At 48.2% G+C, this 18946-nt stretch overlaps 1 protein-coding gene across 1 annotated transcript; it reads left to right on the plus strand.

Annotated features, from left to right (window-relative positions):
* Positions 1–17063: 17063 nt before the first annotated feature.
* On the plus strand, positions 17064–18659 carry SLC18A3 (solute carrier family 18 member A3). The gene has a single exon (XM_070946121.1). It carries the CDS (start codon positions 17064–17066, stop codon positions 18657–18659), a length of 1596 nt encoding a protein of 531 aa, XP_070802222.1.
* The last annotated feature ends 287 nt before the right edge of the window (positions 18660–18946 follow it).

An 18946-nucleotide genomic window follows, 5' to 3' on the forward strand; every position in this document is an offset into this window, starting at 1 on the left:
TCAGACTCAGTTCTGTCTGGAAATGGGATTGGATCACCTTCATGAGTCTAGTGGGTGGGCAACTCACAGTGGCCTTTTTCTTAGTTAGCTTGCCCTGGATTTTGGCCAACAGTTGGGTGGCTTTGCTACCTTCAAAACTCAGAATGGAGTTTTGCCACAATTGGCTTCAAACATTAGGAAGGACAGTCTGTGGATTTGGGGTGACCCACCTCGCGAAGGAACTCTACATTTAGAAAGCGGGACGAACTCTCATAAACCTATTACGCCTCTATAAAACCATGCTGACACATCATGGTTAACATAAATCCAACAAAAGGATACGCACAAAAAACATGAACCTAGGAATTCACATACAAGATGGCCAATATGTTCATTATCCAAATGTTGCTGAAAATACGCATGACTCTTCTTATCTAAGCAATCTGTGAAATACTTGCATTCTCAGTTCTCAGTCTTCCACTGATAACAGAAAATATGACCTCCTGTAAGTACAATTCAGTGACACTTATTCTTTCAGGGGGGAAAAAATGTCATTTTACTTTGCCCTGCATTGATGAATGCAGCAATGAAATGTTGTCTGTCATATCGAGGGAGCATAAATTGTGAGTGTGAAAAAGATAATTTAGCCTATTAATCACAGGAATAAGTACATCTGATGGTGATGATTTTGTAACCAATGCAAATTTCTTTTCACTTAAATCATCAGTGGGAAACTTTTAACCTGGAATGTAAAAGCATTCAAATCAATCCAAGTGAATATTTTCTTAATTGGCACATAATAAATATCCTAAGAGTTTTTTTATAGAGATATACAGTTTCATCAAAAATATTTTAGTGTCTGAAACATTATCAAGATGCTTTACATTTTGAAAAATATAATATCTGAGAATAACTGTTTTGTAATTCATTGCCCATCAATACTGTATGTTACCGAACAATGCATGCAACATATTTATAAAATATAGGTAAGGCTAAATGCTTATTTTGGATAAACACTTAAAATTTCATAAAAACCAGGCTCATTTGTAGGCAATGGCAGAAATGTTCTGTGTGTCTGTGTTTAACTGAATATAAAATTCAACACACATATTTGAAAATAAGGTATAAGTCAATTGATATTAAAGATTATCAGGGCAAAGAAACCAAATGACCTAATAATGTACACTGTGATATTCAAGGACTTTTAAATGAGCTATATTTAAAAAAATTTGCATACAGGTATTTTGCTTGTTTTTATATGTAACAAGGGTAACATGGATTTATCTGCAATTATATTATCTACCGCTAGGTGGCAATGGTTCACTACAGATCATTCTGGAGCTTCTTCTTCTTCTTTTTTTTTTTTTTTTTGGATGTGCTGTCCACTAGTTACTGGTGCTGAAGTTGCTTCTCGTGATGATACTTCTGATCATTATGTCTGGTAACAAATGTGGATTTGCCATTTCATGTAAAACATTATTGGACTGAAACTCAGTCCTAGCTCACTGATGGGTTATTTACACACACACACACACACACACACACACACACACACACACACACACACTTCAGATATGAAAGACAATACTTGGAGTAGCCCACTCTTTAAATTAATCCATCTAAAAACACAATGCATCTCTTACACTATGAGTTGGGGGATGGATGGATGGATGGATGAATCCATCTCATTTCCAGGTTCTGGGCTGTAAACTGGGAGAAAGGATGAGCTGAGCCTATCCTTGGGAAAATGAGGATAGGAAATGGAGATGTGAAGGTAGGAGGAGGGGGGAGAAGGAAGGAAGGAAGGAAGGAAGGAAGGAAGGAAGGAAGGAAGGAAGGAAGGAAGGAAGGAAGGAAGGAAGGAAGGAAGGATCTTACTGTTAAGGACACAGTTCATACCTCCCCGCTATGTTGGAAATGTAAACATCAAAAAGGAACTTATTATAAATCAACAAATAGAAATGAGGCCAGAAACTTTCTTACAGGGAATAATTACCGGGTCATATGAAAAAGAAATAAGATACTTAATTATTCACATAATTACAGCAGCACAAATAGTTTTCACCCAAAACTGGAAAAACAATGACATATCATCAGAAGACAAGGTGATTAGAAAAATTATGGAGTTGTGCAGAAATGGATAACCTCACAAAGGAGATACAAGAAAAAGATGAAACAGACTACTACTTAGTCTGGGAGAAATGGTATAAATGGTTGGAGGAGAAAGGGGGGGAGAAAGGGGGGGAACAAAAGAAAACTAAACAATGGTTAAATTAGGTGGAGGAATATGGAAACAAATGGGAAGATAAAAATTGTGGAAAGGAAACTAGGTACCTGTTTATGTTAAATAAAATATTTAGATTAAGAGAATATATATATGATATATTAGAAATATACGTATAAAAGATAAAGATAAGAAAGAGAAAATGTATACATATGGATTACTGATGCGAAGATGTTGAAAAGAAGATGTAAATATCTGTTTTTGTTTGTTTGTTATTTTTTAAAAAACTGTTTAATAAAAATTATTATTAAAAAAAAGGACATAGTTTATCCCACATAATCTTCTGTTTCATTTCTGAGCAGCATACATCAATTTGTACACCCAAAGTGATTCAATTTTTGCTGCCAATTAGTCTTTGAAAGTCAAATTTATTGCCACAAGGGATCTAAAGGAACTAAAAAAAACAGAATTCAAAATTCTTTCCTGCCACTTCCCCTTAGCACACCAATCTATATATTAATATAATTTTATTGATCCTGGCAATCCTGTTAATTCTTTTAATTGTCTCTCAGCCTGATTTCCCACTGGACACGCCATGTACCTTAAGTGCCTTCCATTTGAATTATGGCAATCTCCAAGATATTAATCCATGGTTCTAGAGGTCAGTAAATGCCTGGTTGTTCAAGAGAGGTCAAAACAGAGAACTACGTCAGTGTCTGCTTCTTCGATGCTCAGATCCAGCATTGAGTGTCTCGAGTGGGATGGATTCAAAGAAGAAACCAAGAAGAAACCTTCCCTATTCATCTCGTTAATGTGGTCCAATCAACTAATCGCTGTCTGTGGATCAACACGATTGATTTCCATTAGATTTTTAGTGGGTCGGCTATACAATTGTCACAGCAGTCAGATTCACACATGTGTAAGTTTCACCTAATTTTCTTCACTGGTGAATTGCCTGAGCACCTGCTGACTGACCCTCAGTGGCCTTGTCCGAATGACTTTTTGAAAACCTGGCTGTTGGAAATGGTACCACATTCTCTCTGTGACGATCCCATCAGGTCCGCTCATCACCAGCTGGGATCCATGGAGTTTCAGAGAGCAATCTTACTTCCATGGTTTAATTAAAAGCAACTATTTCAAAATAATTTTAAAGTGTGCTCTTTTTTTTTTTTTCCCTCAGGAGGAAAGAGTTAGAATCTATCTCTATTTGCCATTTAAGACATGTTAAGTTTTGTTTTGTTCTGCTAGAGTCTGGGAGAACCCAGGAATATTAAGGGTGCATTTCTAACCAGACTTCCTGCTATTGATCTCTGGAGATTTACATCCGAGCTAACTTCTACAGGCTTGTACTTTATATTTGCCAAATCAGAAATATGGAAATTCAAAAGACTACACTTATTCTCACCAAACAATGAGACCCACTGAACACAGAAAACATTATCTCTGAGAAAACAGGCATAGATTTTTTTTCCCCTTATTTTTGACCACAGAGTTCCCATTCCACTCTTGGTTTCCATTTTCTCATTTCCCTCCAACTGAGAGCTCCTGGCACAAGTATTTTGAATATACTTCTCTTTCTCCACCCCCTCACCTCCCACTTGGGGGGGAGAGAAGACCTTATCCAAGTCTTCTTGAGGAAGGAAAAGTACACTCTGACAAGAAAGCCGTCGAGTACAGCCAAACTCTTAAAGAGGATGAAATCTTTCTTAAAACCACTGATTCCAGAAGCTATTAAGGCAATGAGCCTTCCTTAAGACCTTAACCTTATTTTCCTGGCAACAGCTCCCTGCACTTAGACTCGGAGCCTTAGCAGAAGGCGAGTCACCTGATGAGTAAGCTGCGCATGATCATTTGCCTGCTGTGCTCCTCTCCAAAGCCCAAACCTGTTCTCGAACACGTACAGGGAGTCCTTGACTTAGAACACTTCATTCAGTGACCGTTCAAAGTTACAACGGCACTGAAAAGGGTGATTTCTGCTCGCTTTTCAGTTACAACCTCTTCAGCATCCCCATAAGCATGACATCAAAATTCAGAGGCTGAGCAACTGGTTCGAATTTATGACCACTGCTGTGTCCCAAGGTCACGTGATCCCCTTTTGCGACCCTCTGACAAGCAAAGTCAACAGGGAAACCAGATTCAACCAGGTAACTAACTTTACAACTGCAGTGATTCACTTAACAACCGTGGTAAGAAAGGTCATAAAATGGGGCAAAATTCATTTAACAAATGTCTCACTTAAACAACAGAAATTCTGGGCTCAATTGTGGTCGTAAGTCGAGGACTGCCTGTAGTTGGCAATCTCACAGGCCTGTCTTGCTTTCTTAAAGCTCAGGTTACCCCTGTTAGAGTCCGATCACAGTTATGAACTTCTTGAAAACTGTGTTCTGGTCACGATGTAAAGAGGAATTAAGGATCTTTCTCCCCTATTCAGACTTAAACTACAAACCACTAAGAGCTTCCTTTTAACTGGCCCTAGGTTGAGCCTCCAAGCACCTCATTAGCTATATCTTACTCTACCTGTCAGGTACAAGCAACCAGACCCATAGTTCGAAGTAGGTACTTGATAGCTCTATGCCTATTCCACAGGAATCTTCCCAGACTTGCAGATTCCACCTGGAAAGACCACATAAGGCTGAAAGGCATTCAGTGGAGGTTAGGCCTTGCCTTCTTGTGTAACGAGTCCAGGCTAATTCCCTACTTGAACCCTTCTCCTGACCAGGAAGGCTGCCCTCCAACAATAGCTCCCCAAATCAAGAAAATAAAAAAGAGACAGGGGACAATTCACATCTCTGCCTGGATATTTCCGGGAGGACAAATGGTTTGTTTATCTCGAGTCATCCTTCCTATATATTATTATATTTCATAAAAGCTTCCTGTTAAGTGGGGTGAATGAGGACGCAGCAAGCCAGAGTAGTTAGTGACAACAGCTCTTTATTATATGGTGAGACTCCAGCAGCTGACCAGGGGAGCCAGCTCCCTTTATATACCTTGCAGCTGTGGTGGTCAGCCAATCAGCTGAGGGTCCGTTAATTCAAACTTCCCGCCAAACAAACCTATTTACATAACACTCCTCCCCTCCCAGAAGTCACTTGGGGTGTTATTTGCATACAAAGTCTCTCAGGTGACTAGGGCGTGTACGAGCCCTAGTTGACCTGCGCAGTTCAGTCGGAGGGGCGGCGTCGAGCAGGTCGGAGGGACTTTCTGTTTCTCCCTGCTCCGCCAATGAGGCCTCCGGGACCTCCTCGTGGGCGGCGACTTCTTCGGCTGCTGGGACTACCTCGATGGGGCGGCGCTGGATACCAGAATCCTCAGCTAAGTCCTCCGCTCTATTCGGGCTAGTGGTTTGTGCCTCTGGTTGGTAGTCGTGGTCGGAGATGGGGTCGTCTAATGCCTCGTCTGTGTTTGTGGTTACCCGTTTTCTTAATTGGTCAATGTGTCTGCGCCAAACTCTCCCGTCCCCCATGTCTACCCGGTATGACTTGGGGCCTGTGATTTCTGTGATTGTTCCTGCCTCCCAGAGTGGGCCCTGTCCATAGTTTCTGGCGTGTACCGGTGTTCCTATAGTGAACTCTCTAAGTTTCCTCTCCCCCCCCCTTGAATACCTCTGGGGAGTAATTGGGGTTGAGTCTATCTAGTATTCCCCGGAGTTTCCGCCCCATTAATAGTTCGGCCGGGCTTCGGCCTGTGGCTGTACAGGGTGTGGAGTGCTGGGCTAGTAGGAACTTGTCTACCCTTTCCTGCCAGTCCCCGGGGCTTAAGCGTGAAAGGGCCTCCTTTGCTGATCTAACAAATCTCTCAGCCTGTCCGTTACTAGCCGGGTGAAACGGGGCAGAAAGGACGTGTCTGATCCCAAGTCCCGCTAAGTAGCCCTCGAACTGTGTTGCGGTGAACTGTGGCCCGTTATCTGACACTAGGATGTCCGGTAACCCATGTGTGGCGAATAATTGTCTTAGCTCTCTAATGGTTGCGTCGGTGGTAGTGGCCTTCATTAGCTTGATCTCCAACCATTTGGAGAATGCGTCTACGACGACCATGAAGGTCTGTCCATGGAAGGGGCCTGCAAAGTCAATATGTATTCTGGACCAGGGTCCCTGGGGTCTTTCCCACTCTCTCACGGGTGCCGTTGGCGGGTCTGATCTGGACTCTTGGCAGGGCTGGCATTTCCCCACCCACTCGGTAATGTCTGTATCCATGCTGGGCCACCAGACGTAGCTCCTGGCTAGCCCCTTCATTCTTACAATCCCGGGGTGCCCCTCATGCAACAACGTTAGAACCTTTTCCCTTAAGCGTGAAGGAATAACAACCCGATCGCCCCATAGTAAACAACCCCCTTGCATTGTCAACTCGTCCCGTTTTCCCGCGAATGGTTTGAATTCCCCGCTCCCAATCCTTTCCGGCCACCCCCTCATAACCCAACTTGCGACTGTCCGGGTCACGTGGTCTTTGGTTGAGGCTTTCGCAACCTCGGCTGATGTGATGGGCCCAGAGTCCAAAACGTCTATCAGCAGGATGGGGATGCCGGGTGTGGGGTCTTCTAAACTGTTGGGTAGTGGGCATCGGCTGAGTGCGTCCGCGTTGCCCATGTCCGCCCCTGGTCGGTGTACCAGGCGATAAGAGTATGCAGCGAGGAAAATGGCCCAGCGTGTCATCCTGGGCGAAAGAGCTGCCGGAGTTGGTCGATCTCCCGCGAGGAGACCCAGGAGCGGGCGATGGTCTGTGATTAACTCAAAGTCTCTCCCGAACAAGTACTCGTGGAATTTCTTCACTCCCGAAACGGCGGCTAGGGCCTCTTTGTCGAGCTGGCTATAATTTCGCTCGGCACTTGATAGGGTTCGGGAGTAGTATGCGATGGGCGCCTCTAGTCCATTCGGGAGTCTGTGGCTCAGGACGGCTCCCACCCCGAACGGGGACGCGTCACATGCTAGAACAAGGGGAAGCGTTGCGTTGTACTGGATCAGAAAACTCTCGGCTGACAGCAGTTTTTTAATGCCGGCGAATGCCCTGTCTTCAGCCTTCCCCCATTTCCAAGTGGCTTTTTTGGTTAACAGTCTATGTAGGGGTTCTGCCACTGTTGCCTTGTCTTTTAGAAAAATGGCGTAAAAGTTTAATAGTCCCAGGAAGGCCTGTAGCTCTGCCTTGTCTTTGGGGGTGGGTGCTTCTTGGATTGCCCTGATCTTGCTTTCTGTGGGGTGGATGCCGGTGCCATCTACCCTGTACCCTAGGAATTCGACTGAGGGGACTGCGATCATGCATTTGTTGCGTTTTACTCTGAGTCCTGCATTCCTGAATTTCCTTAACACCTCCCTCAGCCTTTCTCTTAGCTGGTGCTCATTGTCGGCAGTGATGAGCACGTCATCGAAATAGGGCACCACCCCGGGGATCCCCTGTAGTAGCCGCTCCATAGTACTTTGGAACAGTCCGGGGGCCACGCTTACTCCGAATTGCAGGCGGGTGCACTTGAAGGCCCCTCTGTGGGTTACGATAGTCTGTGCTTCCGCGGTAGCGCCATCTACTGGCAGCTGCTGGTACGCCTGCGCAAGATCGAGTTTCGCGAAAATCTTGCCGGGGCCCAGGGAATGCAATAGGTGGTGAACGACGGGCACTGGATAGGCGCTCTGCTGCAGGGCCTTATTAATTGTGCATTTATAATCGGCGCATATGCGCACTGACCCGTCCGGCTTGACCGGTGTCACAATTGGGGTCTCCCATTTGGCGTGGTCGACTGGAACGAGCACCCCTTGTTTGATTAATTTGTCCAGTTCAATGTCTATTTTGGGCTTCAGGGCAAATGGTACCCGCCTCGGCTTTAAACGGATGGGTGCAATATTGGGGTCTAGATTAAACGAAATCGGGGTCCCCACATACTTGCCAAGCCTTTCGTCGAACACGTCCTGGAATTCCTGCATCAGGTCTTCCTTCAGGGTGCTTCGAACGTTCCTTACTCCGGTGAATCCCATGCCTAGGGCCCTGAACCAGTCCATGCCCAGGAGGCTGGGGAGGTTGTCGCTGACGATGGTGAGGGGCAGTTTCTCGGTAAACTCCCCGTACTGGACTTGGAACTCGCCTCTGCCTTCGACGGGTATGCGGTTCCCTTGGTAGTCCTTCAGTCTGCGTTGCTGCGGCTGGAGCTGTCGCTTGTGTACGCTGGGGATGACTTTCTTCAGGTTCTCCCAAGACATGATGGATATTGGTGATCCCGTGTCTATCTCCATCTGGCACTCCCGTCCCTCGATCTCGACCGTGGTGTAGGTCTTTTCTCCGGGCGAGGTGCAGGTCTGTGCGATGCGTATGGTGTAGGCCCCAACGTCTTCGAATTTCGCGCCCTTCCGGTTTCTGCCATCCCTGTTGGGCCTTCGGTGTGGCGCCGTCTCGGATTGGGCAGATTGGCCACGTGGTCTGTAGCTCTGGTGTGCCTTCGATCTGCAGACCCTCGCGATGTGGCCCCTCTTTTCGCAGGCACGGCAAACGGCGTCCCTGAACTTACAGTTTTGTCGTGAGTGGGACCCTCCGCAGCTGGCGCATCCGTCTCTGGGCTCCCTCCGGGCTGTGCGGGACTGCTCGGTGCGGTAGACCTCCTCCTCAGACTCCCCCTCGCTCGCGGTGCTCACGGCCTCCCGATGCACTGGCGCCGTTTTCTGCGTTGCCTTGGTTAGGTGGGAGCTCTTTAATCTCTCGGCGGCCTTTACTGACGACTCTTGCGCTCTGGCTTCGTCTAGCGCGATGAGTAGGGTCAGGTTTGACCTCGCAAGCAGCCTTCTCTGGAGCCGGCCATCTCTCACTCCGCAAATTAGTTGCTCTAGGAGCATCTCATCGAGGTCTCGGTACTCACATTGGGTTGCGGCCTTACGCAGGGCAGCGACGTACTCGCTGATCGATTCGCCCTCCTGCTGTAGCCGTTGCCGGAATTCATAGCGTTGGACGTACTTCGATGGCGTTGGTGCATAGTGGTCTTTCAGCAGGGTCTGTAGCGTCGACCAGGAAATGTTGTGGACCGAATTCGGCTCCGACAATGCTTCGGCTGTGTCGAAGACCCTTGGCCCGCAGTGGCTCAGGAACAGGGCTTTCTTCCGAACGTCCGGTAGCCCTTGCATGTCGTTTGCCACCATGAAGCACTCGAACCGAGACATGTAGGATCCCCACTTCTCTTCCTTGGGGTCGAAAGGCGCTGGCGGGGTGTAGGCAGACATCGTTTCGGGGATTCTCCTGTGCTCCGCTCGCTCGCCTGGCTGGATTCGGTTGCGGTCTCTGGTCCCTTCTCTGGACGTGGCTTCAGCTCTTTCTCTCGAGTGTGGCTTCAGCTCTCCTCTGCTTCTGGCCTCAAGATCCCACCTTCGTCGCCAATGTTAAGTGGGGTGAATGAGGACGCAGCAAGCCAGAGTAGTTAGTGACAACAGCTCTTTATTATATGGTGAGACTCCAGCAGCTGACCAGGGGAGCCAGCTCCCTTTATATACCTTGCAGCTGTGGTGGTCAGCCAATCAGCTGAGGGTCCGTTAATTCAAACTTCCCGCCAAACAAACCTATTTACATAACACTTCCAGTGATTAGTAACACAGCAAAAGATACATGTTCAATGTCCATGATAAATCCAGCAGATAAAATAAAAATTATCTACGGGAATAAAACCAAAACTATAAAGCTATGACTGAAGGCATGATGCCACAGCTAAAACAGAGACCATCACCAACAGATACTCCTTCAAAGTAGTTCAGTCAAGATGCATGATGGTTGACCGGACTGAGGCTCTTCCTCCTGTCTCCCAAGGTCATTCTCTCATTCCATGTGACCAACTAATCACCCAAAGCTTTCAGAAGGACCCCATCTTCTCCAGCTACTGGGAAATGGTCAAGAACAGGGCAGAACTAATTTCTGCATGTAGACAGAGGCAATCCACAACACCTGGGCTATAAGGGGGCAGCCTTAGGAAATACCGAGTTCTTTTGCAGGATGAGCCTACTGGACATGACCATTCCAGATGAATCAGTGCTGTAAAGAAGGAAGAGAGAGAGAAGTGGACAAGGCAGGCTGTAAGCATTAAGAGTCAAGCCAGGAAGGGCTGTGTAGATCTCTGGCTGGGTGGGACGAACACAATGAGACAAGCTGAAAGACAAGCTGCACCCTGGGAGAAATAGGCCAAGAATAAGCAGACAAGTGTTAGCAATGAAAGGAAACAGGGCCACCAAAGAACACAGTGGCTGGACACCATCAAAGTTGACACCAACCAGGACACAGAAAAACTCAAAGAAGTCGTGCAAGATTGGAAGACGTGGAGAAATCTGACCCATAAAATCTCCAAGAGTCGGACATGACTGAACGGCTAACTTTGTCATCAAGCAGACAAGCAAAGAGGCATTAAAGAACAAGACTCTTCTCACTACATACTTTGCAAGAGACCCCAGCACAGTCCCAGCCCTACATCTGCTCCTGACCCATGGACTATTTGGATAGCCAGGAGCCAACGTCCATGGGGCCAACCCAGGACCTCACATTGAAAAGTCTCTGCAAGTCTCTTGCGCACAACCAGCTGACTTGGCCGAATAAGGCTGAATTTATTACAAAGCTCTTAGCAAATGTAACCCTGTTTCTCCTTGCTAATAATAGGGATGACAAATGTTCCCCTGAGATGAAGAAAACAGCCTCTGCGTTTTCCAGACACGGCCTGTTCCCCCTCCGCCCACCCCACAAAGTGAGGCAGAGTCCATTTACATGACGGGAAATGGCTTTTAGCCTTGATTAAAAGAGGGGATTTAATCAAATAGAGTGCCTCGTCAACCAAGGGCCAAGATGCCGGTGCTAGTGCGGCATGGCAATAAAGCAGAGCCAGCGACTCCACCGCTCAGTCCTGCCAGAGCCAAGAGGAGGCCCTTCCCGCCCAGCGCTGCCGTGATGTGCATCTCAAGCAGGAAGGGGGCCTCTCTCGCGCTTTGGCAGGTGCTCGTGGCTTCCACTCAGGAATGAACGTTTCTGAGGTGGCACCTCTGTCTGAAGACCAACTGACCACTGTTTGTTTAGCAACCATTCGGAGTGACGACGACACTGGAAAAAGTGACTTACGACCATTGTTCACACTTACGATCATTGCAGCATCCCCATGTAAATCACATGATTTACATTCAGCTACTTGGCAACTGGTTCATGCTTAGGATGGTCGCCGTGTCCAGGGGTCTCGTGATCCTCTTTTGTGACCGCCTGACAAGGAAAGTCAATGGGAAAACCAGATTCACTTAACAACAATGTGACTAATTGAAGAACTGCAGGATTCAAAGGTGGTGAGAATTGTCATAAAATGGGACAAAACTCATTTAGAAATATAAATTTTGGGCTGAATTGTGGTCATAAGTCAAGCACTATCTGTACTGTCCGTAGCTTGTTTGGTCTTCATTAAGAGGAAACTTCCTCTTTCTTTCTTTCTTTTTTCTTCATCCACAACTGACGTTTCCACAGAAATAGAAAGAATTTATGCAGTTCCTTTTGAAGGTTGACCTTTCCCCAGCTCTCTCTTAACTGGAAGATTGGGTAGATTATATGGATGGATGGATGGATGGATGGGTGGGTGGGTGGGTGGGTAGATAGATAGATAAATAGATAGATAGATAATACATACATACCAATAGGCAGATATAGACCACCAATTTAAACAGCCAGCAATAAAACATTGGAGGGGGGGATGCAATTTTCAAAAGACAGAAAACTGATACTAAACAAAGGTGTAGTTTGGGTAGACACAACACACACACACACACACACACACACACACACACATCATCTCAAAGATGAGCACTAAATTTTAAATGTCCATATATTTATTTCATTCATTTAATTTACTAATACACTGTTGTAACTGAATGCAAACTTTTCAAAGATAGAACCTAAATTTTAATCATTCAGACTTCACCCTTTATAGTCCTTTGTGCTTTCTGAGTTTCCATGCAGATGTTTCATTAGATCTTTGATGCTTCTGAAGGTGTTACCTACTCCGGCAATGGAATGACTGCATCAAAACAACCAAGCTCAGAGAGCACCAAAGACTCTACAGTTCAAAGACTCTGAGCTACAGAGATTCTCTTCCACTCACCTTTTTAGTTTTCAAAATATGCCATCTAATTTTCTATTTTTTTTTTAAAGTTATTTAAATGCTATTTAAAATGCATATGTATGAAATGCATAGATTCATGAAAATGATGTCAATAACATCTTGGAACATTTCTGCTGTCCCTTAACTTGTAATCCAACGAGTGATTTTCAAGCAAGGACTGTACCAGATGACTCTCTTAATTGAGCTGACTTACATGCAAAATGATCGGTTGGTTGTTTGATTTGGTAAAGTTGATCTACAGCCATGGAGCCACTCAAATCACCTGTTGCGAAAACAGAATTTGACCATAATTACTTAAGACATTTTGCTTTAAAACCTCAGACAATATCTGCTGACAGTGGAATTATATTTTTTTTCCTTTTGGCCTCCTCAGAATGCCTGTGCGAGCAAATTAAGATGGCCTGGACTCCGTGCTAAGGTACCATATATAATGTAGCCAAGCACAACTAATTGTAACAATATTTGTCAAAGTATTCCCCTGAATTAACCCATTCGCCCTTTTTTTTCTAACAGATTTATCACGTGTTCTTACTCTAATTTATTCACTAGCAAAATACCGAAACCATGAAATAAAATTTTCAACCATTGTCCAGCCTTAGCTTTTCCCTTTTTTTAAAGCTGAAAAATGAACCTTCCAATCTAAAACTTACTTGAACATTTTCGGGCTTCTTTAATTGGTTTGCTTTGTAGATTGTAGATTATTTTTATTTGGAATTAAAGATAAATGAGACAGCCGGATGACTGTTACACAGTGTGTAATACCCATACCCCAAAAATATGAAAAGTCCAGAACCAGAAGATCATAATCTAACAGTTTATGCAGAGTTTGAAACACTAAACTCTTGCTGGATTTATTCAACAAGAGAATAAAAGTGAAATGTTACTCAGCCTTCCTCATAAATAACTTCTAAGGTCTTTGGTAGACTTTTTCCCCACAGAATTGCAATAAAAAAGGACCCTACCCTGAAAAGAATCATTAGTCCAAGTATTTAGTTGTATCATAAAAAGCAATAGAAGTAAAATTAAGTGGTGTTCACTTACTTTTTTTAAAAAAAAATTTGATTTATATGCCGCCCTTCTCCAGAGACTCAGGGCGGCTTACAATGCGCTAAGCAATAGCCTTCATACTTTTGTATATTTATACAAAGTCAGCTTATTGCCCCCACAAACTGGGTCCTCATTTCACCTACCTTAGAAAGGATGGAAGGCTGAGTCAACCTTGAGCCTGGTAAGATTCGAACCTGCAGTAATTGCAGGCAGCTGTGTTAATAACAGGGTGCTTTAGACGACTGTACTACCAAGGCCCTTTTCTTATTTTCTGCTTTCTTTTTTCTTGCTAGCACTCTTAAACATCTATTTTAAAAAATAAAAAGCCGTACTTTAATTGGGAGATGACTATTCATATCTGCTATTTGCACTGCTGTTTAACAGATTTACTAGAAAGGCATTATTGATATGTAATATTCATATTCTCAGAAGTAACATTCAAATCCAGGCCAGACTATTCTCTGGTTCAACCCCATCCGAGCTGCAAATTCTGTAGTTCATTATGTCCTCAGTCTCAGTCCTCAAACTTGCCATCTGTACTATTCAATATGCAAAATGAGATCTCCAGGATCGGATCAAAGACCGCGTGAATAAACAGATAGATTTAGTTGAGGTTTAGTTATTCACCCTGGTTAATTAAGTCACCCTGGTGATTTAAACTGAATGGAGTCATTGCAAGAGGACCATGTAGTAAATTTCCTCTTACAACTACTACCATGTTTTCCCCAAAATAAGACATCCCCTGATAATGAGCCCAATCGGGCTTTTGAGCTCATGGCAATAAGGCCAAGCGCTTATTTCAGGGTTCACAAAAATATAAGACAGGGTCTTATTTTGGGGAAAACGCGGTAGTATGTGCCTGTCTTTTCGGAACGTCAAGGAGATTCGCATTTGTTCAAGGAACTTGAAATAATGTGAACAGGGAACAGTCACGATCTGAATGAAAGCAAATCTACGTGTCCCACGATAACATTGCAAGGTCCAATCTGGGTCGGTCACAGAGACCAGAGGTTTTGTCTTCCGAGCTTTTGGACTCACGCTGGAGCCAATCGTCAGGGAATTTCTCTCTAGCCTAGTCATGATCCATTTAGAATGACAGAATAATAGAATAACAGTTTTGGAAGGTACCTTGGAGAGGCCTTCTAGTCCAACAGCCTACTCAAGCAGGAGACACTACACCATTCCAGACAAGTGGTTGTCCAGGGTCTTCTTAAAAGCCTCCAGTGATGGAGCACCCACAATTTTCATGTACTAGCTTCTTAAAGTAGTATAACAGAAAACCTCTACTCCTTTAATGGGACAGATTATGATTGTCTGTGGAGCATGCCCAACATCTGAAACGCTTCTCAATGACCCATGAAGTTCAGCCAACCCATCTGAGCTAACCAATGACACTCCTTGCCATGTGTCACCCCTCCCCCCTCCCCCCCCCCGCAAATGAAATCCAAAAGGCACAAAGCAGGAAGGAACTAGCAATCCAGTAGCACAGGGTGGGCTTTTTTGAAAAGTGTGGTTGTTTGTACAGTCCACCCCTGCCTCCAGCACACAAATGGAACATTCGTTCAATGAGGGTACCAGAAGAAGAGCTCCACTGGATTAGCTGAGTCTCTAGAGGTTTCCAGGAAAGCCATAAACCTACCACTTCCTGACACAGCTGCCATTTAAGGCAGGCTGCTATCAATTCCACACTTCTGGTGACTTTCTCAGGTTTCCCCTTAAAAAGCTATTCAAACTGGGGTCCTCACCTCCTTTCAGTTAGCAAATTCAAACTGAATTTTGAGCCAGGACACAACTTATCCCAGATCAGCCAGCCTCTCTTTTCAGCCATGACCTCAGGACAATTCCCTTCCTTCCCTCTTCCCCAACCCGGAAAGCCCTCTGGTGACTTTTAGCTATTCCGGGTTTAAAGTAGGGTCTCCTGGGATCCTGGAGGTATCTAAAATCAGTTAGGCCTTCTCTCTCCTTGGCTTGGAGAGACCTCAAGGGATGGGCAGGGACTGGGAAGAGAACCAGGAGAGGAGAGACATCCGCATAGCAGCAGAATCCAAGTGGACATAAGGAGGAATTTCCCATGAGAACACGAGGACAATCAATGAGAACTGATCCCTCACTGAGACAGTGAAAACAATCAATCAATGGAACTATTCTGTCAGAGTTGAAGAAGCTTCTTGGATGAGAAACGAAACGTCTTCAAAAGGAAAAACCAGAAAGTCCAGTTGCCTCCTGAAAAAGCACCTTTGGGACAACCATGGATGACGGAGAGTCTCTACAGTCTCCACAGAACAGCCTCTTCTCCCAGAGTTGTGGCTGCTGCATCGCTGGAGGTTTTCAAGAAGAGACTGGACAACTATTTGACCAGGATGGTACAAGGCTCCTGCCTTGAAAAGGGGGTTGGACTGGAAGACCTCCAAGCTCCCTTCCAGCCCTAGGATTCTATGTATGCCAGTTCACAGCTGGATGCGAAGCCCTTCAACTCAGCCAGCAGCGGAAGGAGACATTTCCTTTCTTTAAAGGAGAATATTTGTAGCTCAGGGCTGACATGAGGGGTCCTGGGGGGTCTTGGAGCCTGGTGGTTTTCTGGCAGACGTTTCATGACCCAAAGTAGGTAGCATCATCAGTGCTAGTTCCGTAGTTTCGGTCATGAAAAGGTCTGCAAGGAAACCACCAGGCTCCAAGACCCCCCAGGACCCCTCACTCTTGGCTTTATAGAAAGAGCTCCTTCCTTTCAGTGGGCCCTTCCCCAGCCTCCTGCGCTCTCAGGCTGCCAGCCCTCCTAGACTGGGAAGGGGGGAACTGGACCGAGGGACTTCCGTCTCCATCTTACACCTTTCCAGATTGCCCGGCTTTCTCAAGCCCAGCCGTGTCCCGCCAGCCGGCTCAGCCCAGCCGCTCCAGACTCCAGGTGCGGCCTCGCCCGCCCGCTGGCCCCCGGGGGCTCCTTGGAGGCAGCCATTGGCTCCGAGTCCTCCATGTGTTAAATTAGCCGAATGAGAGGCAGCCGGGCCAGCGACCGCTCGGGAGGGGGCTTCGTTCTGCGTCATCGAAGGGGGGGAGGAGGAGGGGAGCCAGCCCGCGTGGGGAGGGACGGAGGGGAAAAGGAGAAGAGCCCGCAACTTTCCCCCGCGCCGATGGCAGCGAGAGGCAGCTTTTCCCCAGCCGCGCAGGCTGCGCCTCGGGGCGCTCCGTCCAAGCCAGCCTGAGCGCTGCTGCGGACAGGAGGATCCCGGCCAGCCGCGCTCCTCTGAACCGACCCGGCAAGGCAAGAGAGGCGGGCTGCCAACCTCGCGCCGCCGGCCCGATTGATGGGCAGCCCCCCTCGCTTGCCCTCGCCCGCCGGCTAGCGGAGCCCCACCGGAGAGAGCGAGGCTCAGGGCGGCCGAGAAGGCGATCCAGAGGCAGCCCGCCACGCACGCCGGAGCCGAGCCGGGACAGACGGAGAGGGGGAGACCGCGCGGCCCCGAGATCCACCTGGAGCCGAGAAGGAAGGCAGGCAGGCGGGCAGGCGGGGAGGGAAGCGCCCTACAGGAGCGCAGTGGGGACGCGCCCAAAGCGCGGCGAAGGAGGAGAGGCGCAGCACTTCTGCACAGCCCGGGAAAGGCGGCGAGAGGTGCGGGCGGCGCGGGCTGGACGGCCGGGCAAGCGGGACCAAGAAGCTCGCGGCGCGCCCGCCCTCCATGCCCCTCTAGCGTCCCCGGCCCGGCAGTCGCAGGCGGCAGGATGCAGGAGGCGGCCGGCGCCTCGGTGGGTGCCCGCCGGGCGGTGGAGCAGCTGTCGGAGGCGGTGGGGCTGCGGGCCAAGGCTCTGGGCAGCGCCCTGCAGGAGGCTCACCGCCAGCGGCGCCTCCTGCTGGCCATCGTCTGCGTGGCGCTGCTGCTGGACAACATGCTCTACATGGTCATCGTGCCCATCATCCCGCACTACCTGGCCACCATGGGCGGCGCGGAGGCGCCGTCGGCCCGGCAGAGCCCGGACGGCAACAGCAGCGGCGCCGGCAACGCCACCCAGAGCGCCGGGCTGCTGCTGCCGCCGCCGCCGCCGCCGCCCGACAACCGGGACCTGAAGATCGGGGTGCTCTTCGCCTCCAAGGCGCTCCTGCAGCTGCTGGTCAACCCGCTGAGCGGCACCTTCATCGACCGCGTGGGCTACGTCCTGCCGCTGCTGATCGGGCTGCTGGTCATGTTCCTCTCCACGCTCATCTTCGCCTTCGCCGAGAACTACGCCACGCTCTTCGTGGCGCGCAGCCTGCAGGGGCTGGGCTCGGCCTTCGCCGACACCTCCGGGGTGGCCCTCATCGCGGACAAGTACACGGAGGAGTCGGAGCGCACGCGCGCCCTGGGCCTGGCGCTGGCCTTCATCTCCTTCGGCAGCCTGGTGGCGCCCCCCTTCGGCGGCATCCTCTACCGCTTCGCCCGCAAGCAGACGCCCTTCCTGGTGCTGGCCTTCGTCTCCCTCCTGGACGCCCTGCTGCTGCTGGTGGCCCTCAAGCCCTTCGCCCGCAGGGCCCGGGAGAACATGCCGGTGGGCACCCCCATCCACCGGCTCATGGTCGACCCCTACATCGCGGTGGTGGCCGGGGCCCTCACCACCTGCAACGTGCCCTTGGCCTTCCTGGAGCCCACCATCGCCGTCTGGATGAACAGCACCATGAAGGCCAGCGAGTGGGAGATGGGGCTGGCGTGGCTGCCGGCCTTCTTCCCCCACATCCTGGGCGTCTTCATCACCATCAAACTGGCGGACAAGTATCCCCACCTGCAGTGGTTTTACGGGGCGCTGGGCATGGTCATCATCGGGGCCAGCTCCTGCGTGGTGCCTGCTTGCCGGAACTTTGGACAACTGATGGTTCCCTTGTGTGGCATCTGCTTCGGCATTGCCCTGGTGGACACGGCCCTTCTCCCCACCCTCGCCTTCTTGGTCGATGTGCGCCATGCGTCCGTCTACGGCAGCGTCTATGCCATCGCCGACATCTCCTATTCCGTGGCCTACGCCCTGGGGCCCATCGTGGCCGGAGAGATTGTCCACTCTTTTGGCTTCACCCAACTCAGCTTGGGCATGGGCCTGGTCAATGTCCTCTATTCCCCAGTCCTGCTGGCTCTCAAAAACATTTGCCAGATGAAGCCCTCCCACTCGGAGAGGAACATCCTTCTTGACGAGGAGCCCAAAGGACTCTATGATACCATCAAGATGGAAGAACGCAAAGCCAAGGGTAGAAACCTCCACCCGGTGGGGGATTTTGAAGAGAATAGTGTAGATCCTTATCAAAGAGACTCTAAAGGGGCTTTTGAGGATGATTCCTCAGACTACGACTATACTTAGGGCTTGGCTAGAAGGTCCAGTTGGAAGAGGGACAGTGTCTCAGCTATTGTCTCCATATCTCCAATGTGCTACACATTAACCTTTCTCTAAATATGACAGTCTTCTTCCTCTCTCTCTCTCTCTCTCTCTCTCCCCCCCCCCATCTCCGTCTCAAGTTAGGACTTAAACCAGTCTATTGAGATTAAAACTGTCTATCCCCAAATAGCATAATTGCATAGATGTATTGGTCCTTTCTTGTTACAAGAAATGTAGACCTCCCATGCTTTCTGCGGTTCTGCCAAAGGTTT

This window comes from Pituophis catenifer, unplaced genomic scaffold (assembly GCF_029215685.1).
Source record: "Pituophis catenifer annectens isolate HBS135680 unplaced genomic scaffold, rPitCat1.0.hap2 SCAF_6, whole genome shotgun sequence".
Classification (NCBI taxonomy): domain Eukaryota; kingdom Metazoa; phylum Chordata; class Lepidosauria; order Squamata; family Colubridae; genus Pituophis; species Pituophis catenifer.

Excerpts from the sequence above, each read along its gene's own strand:
- SLC18A3 (XM_070946121.1), top strand. The coding sequence starts at position 17,064 with ATGCAGGAGGCGGCCGGCGCCTCGGTGGGTGCCCGCCGGGCGGTGGAG.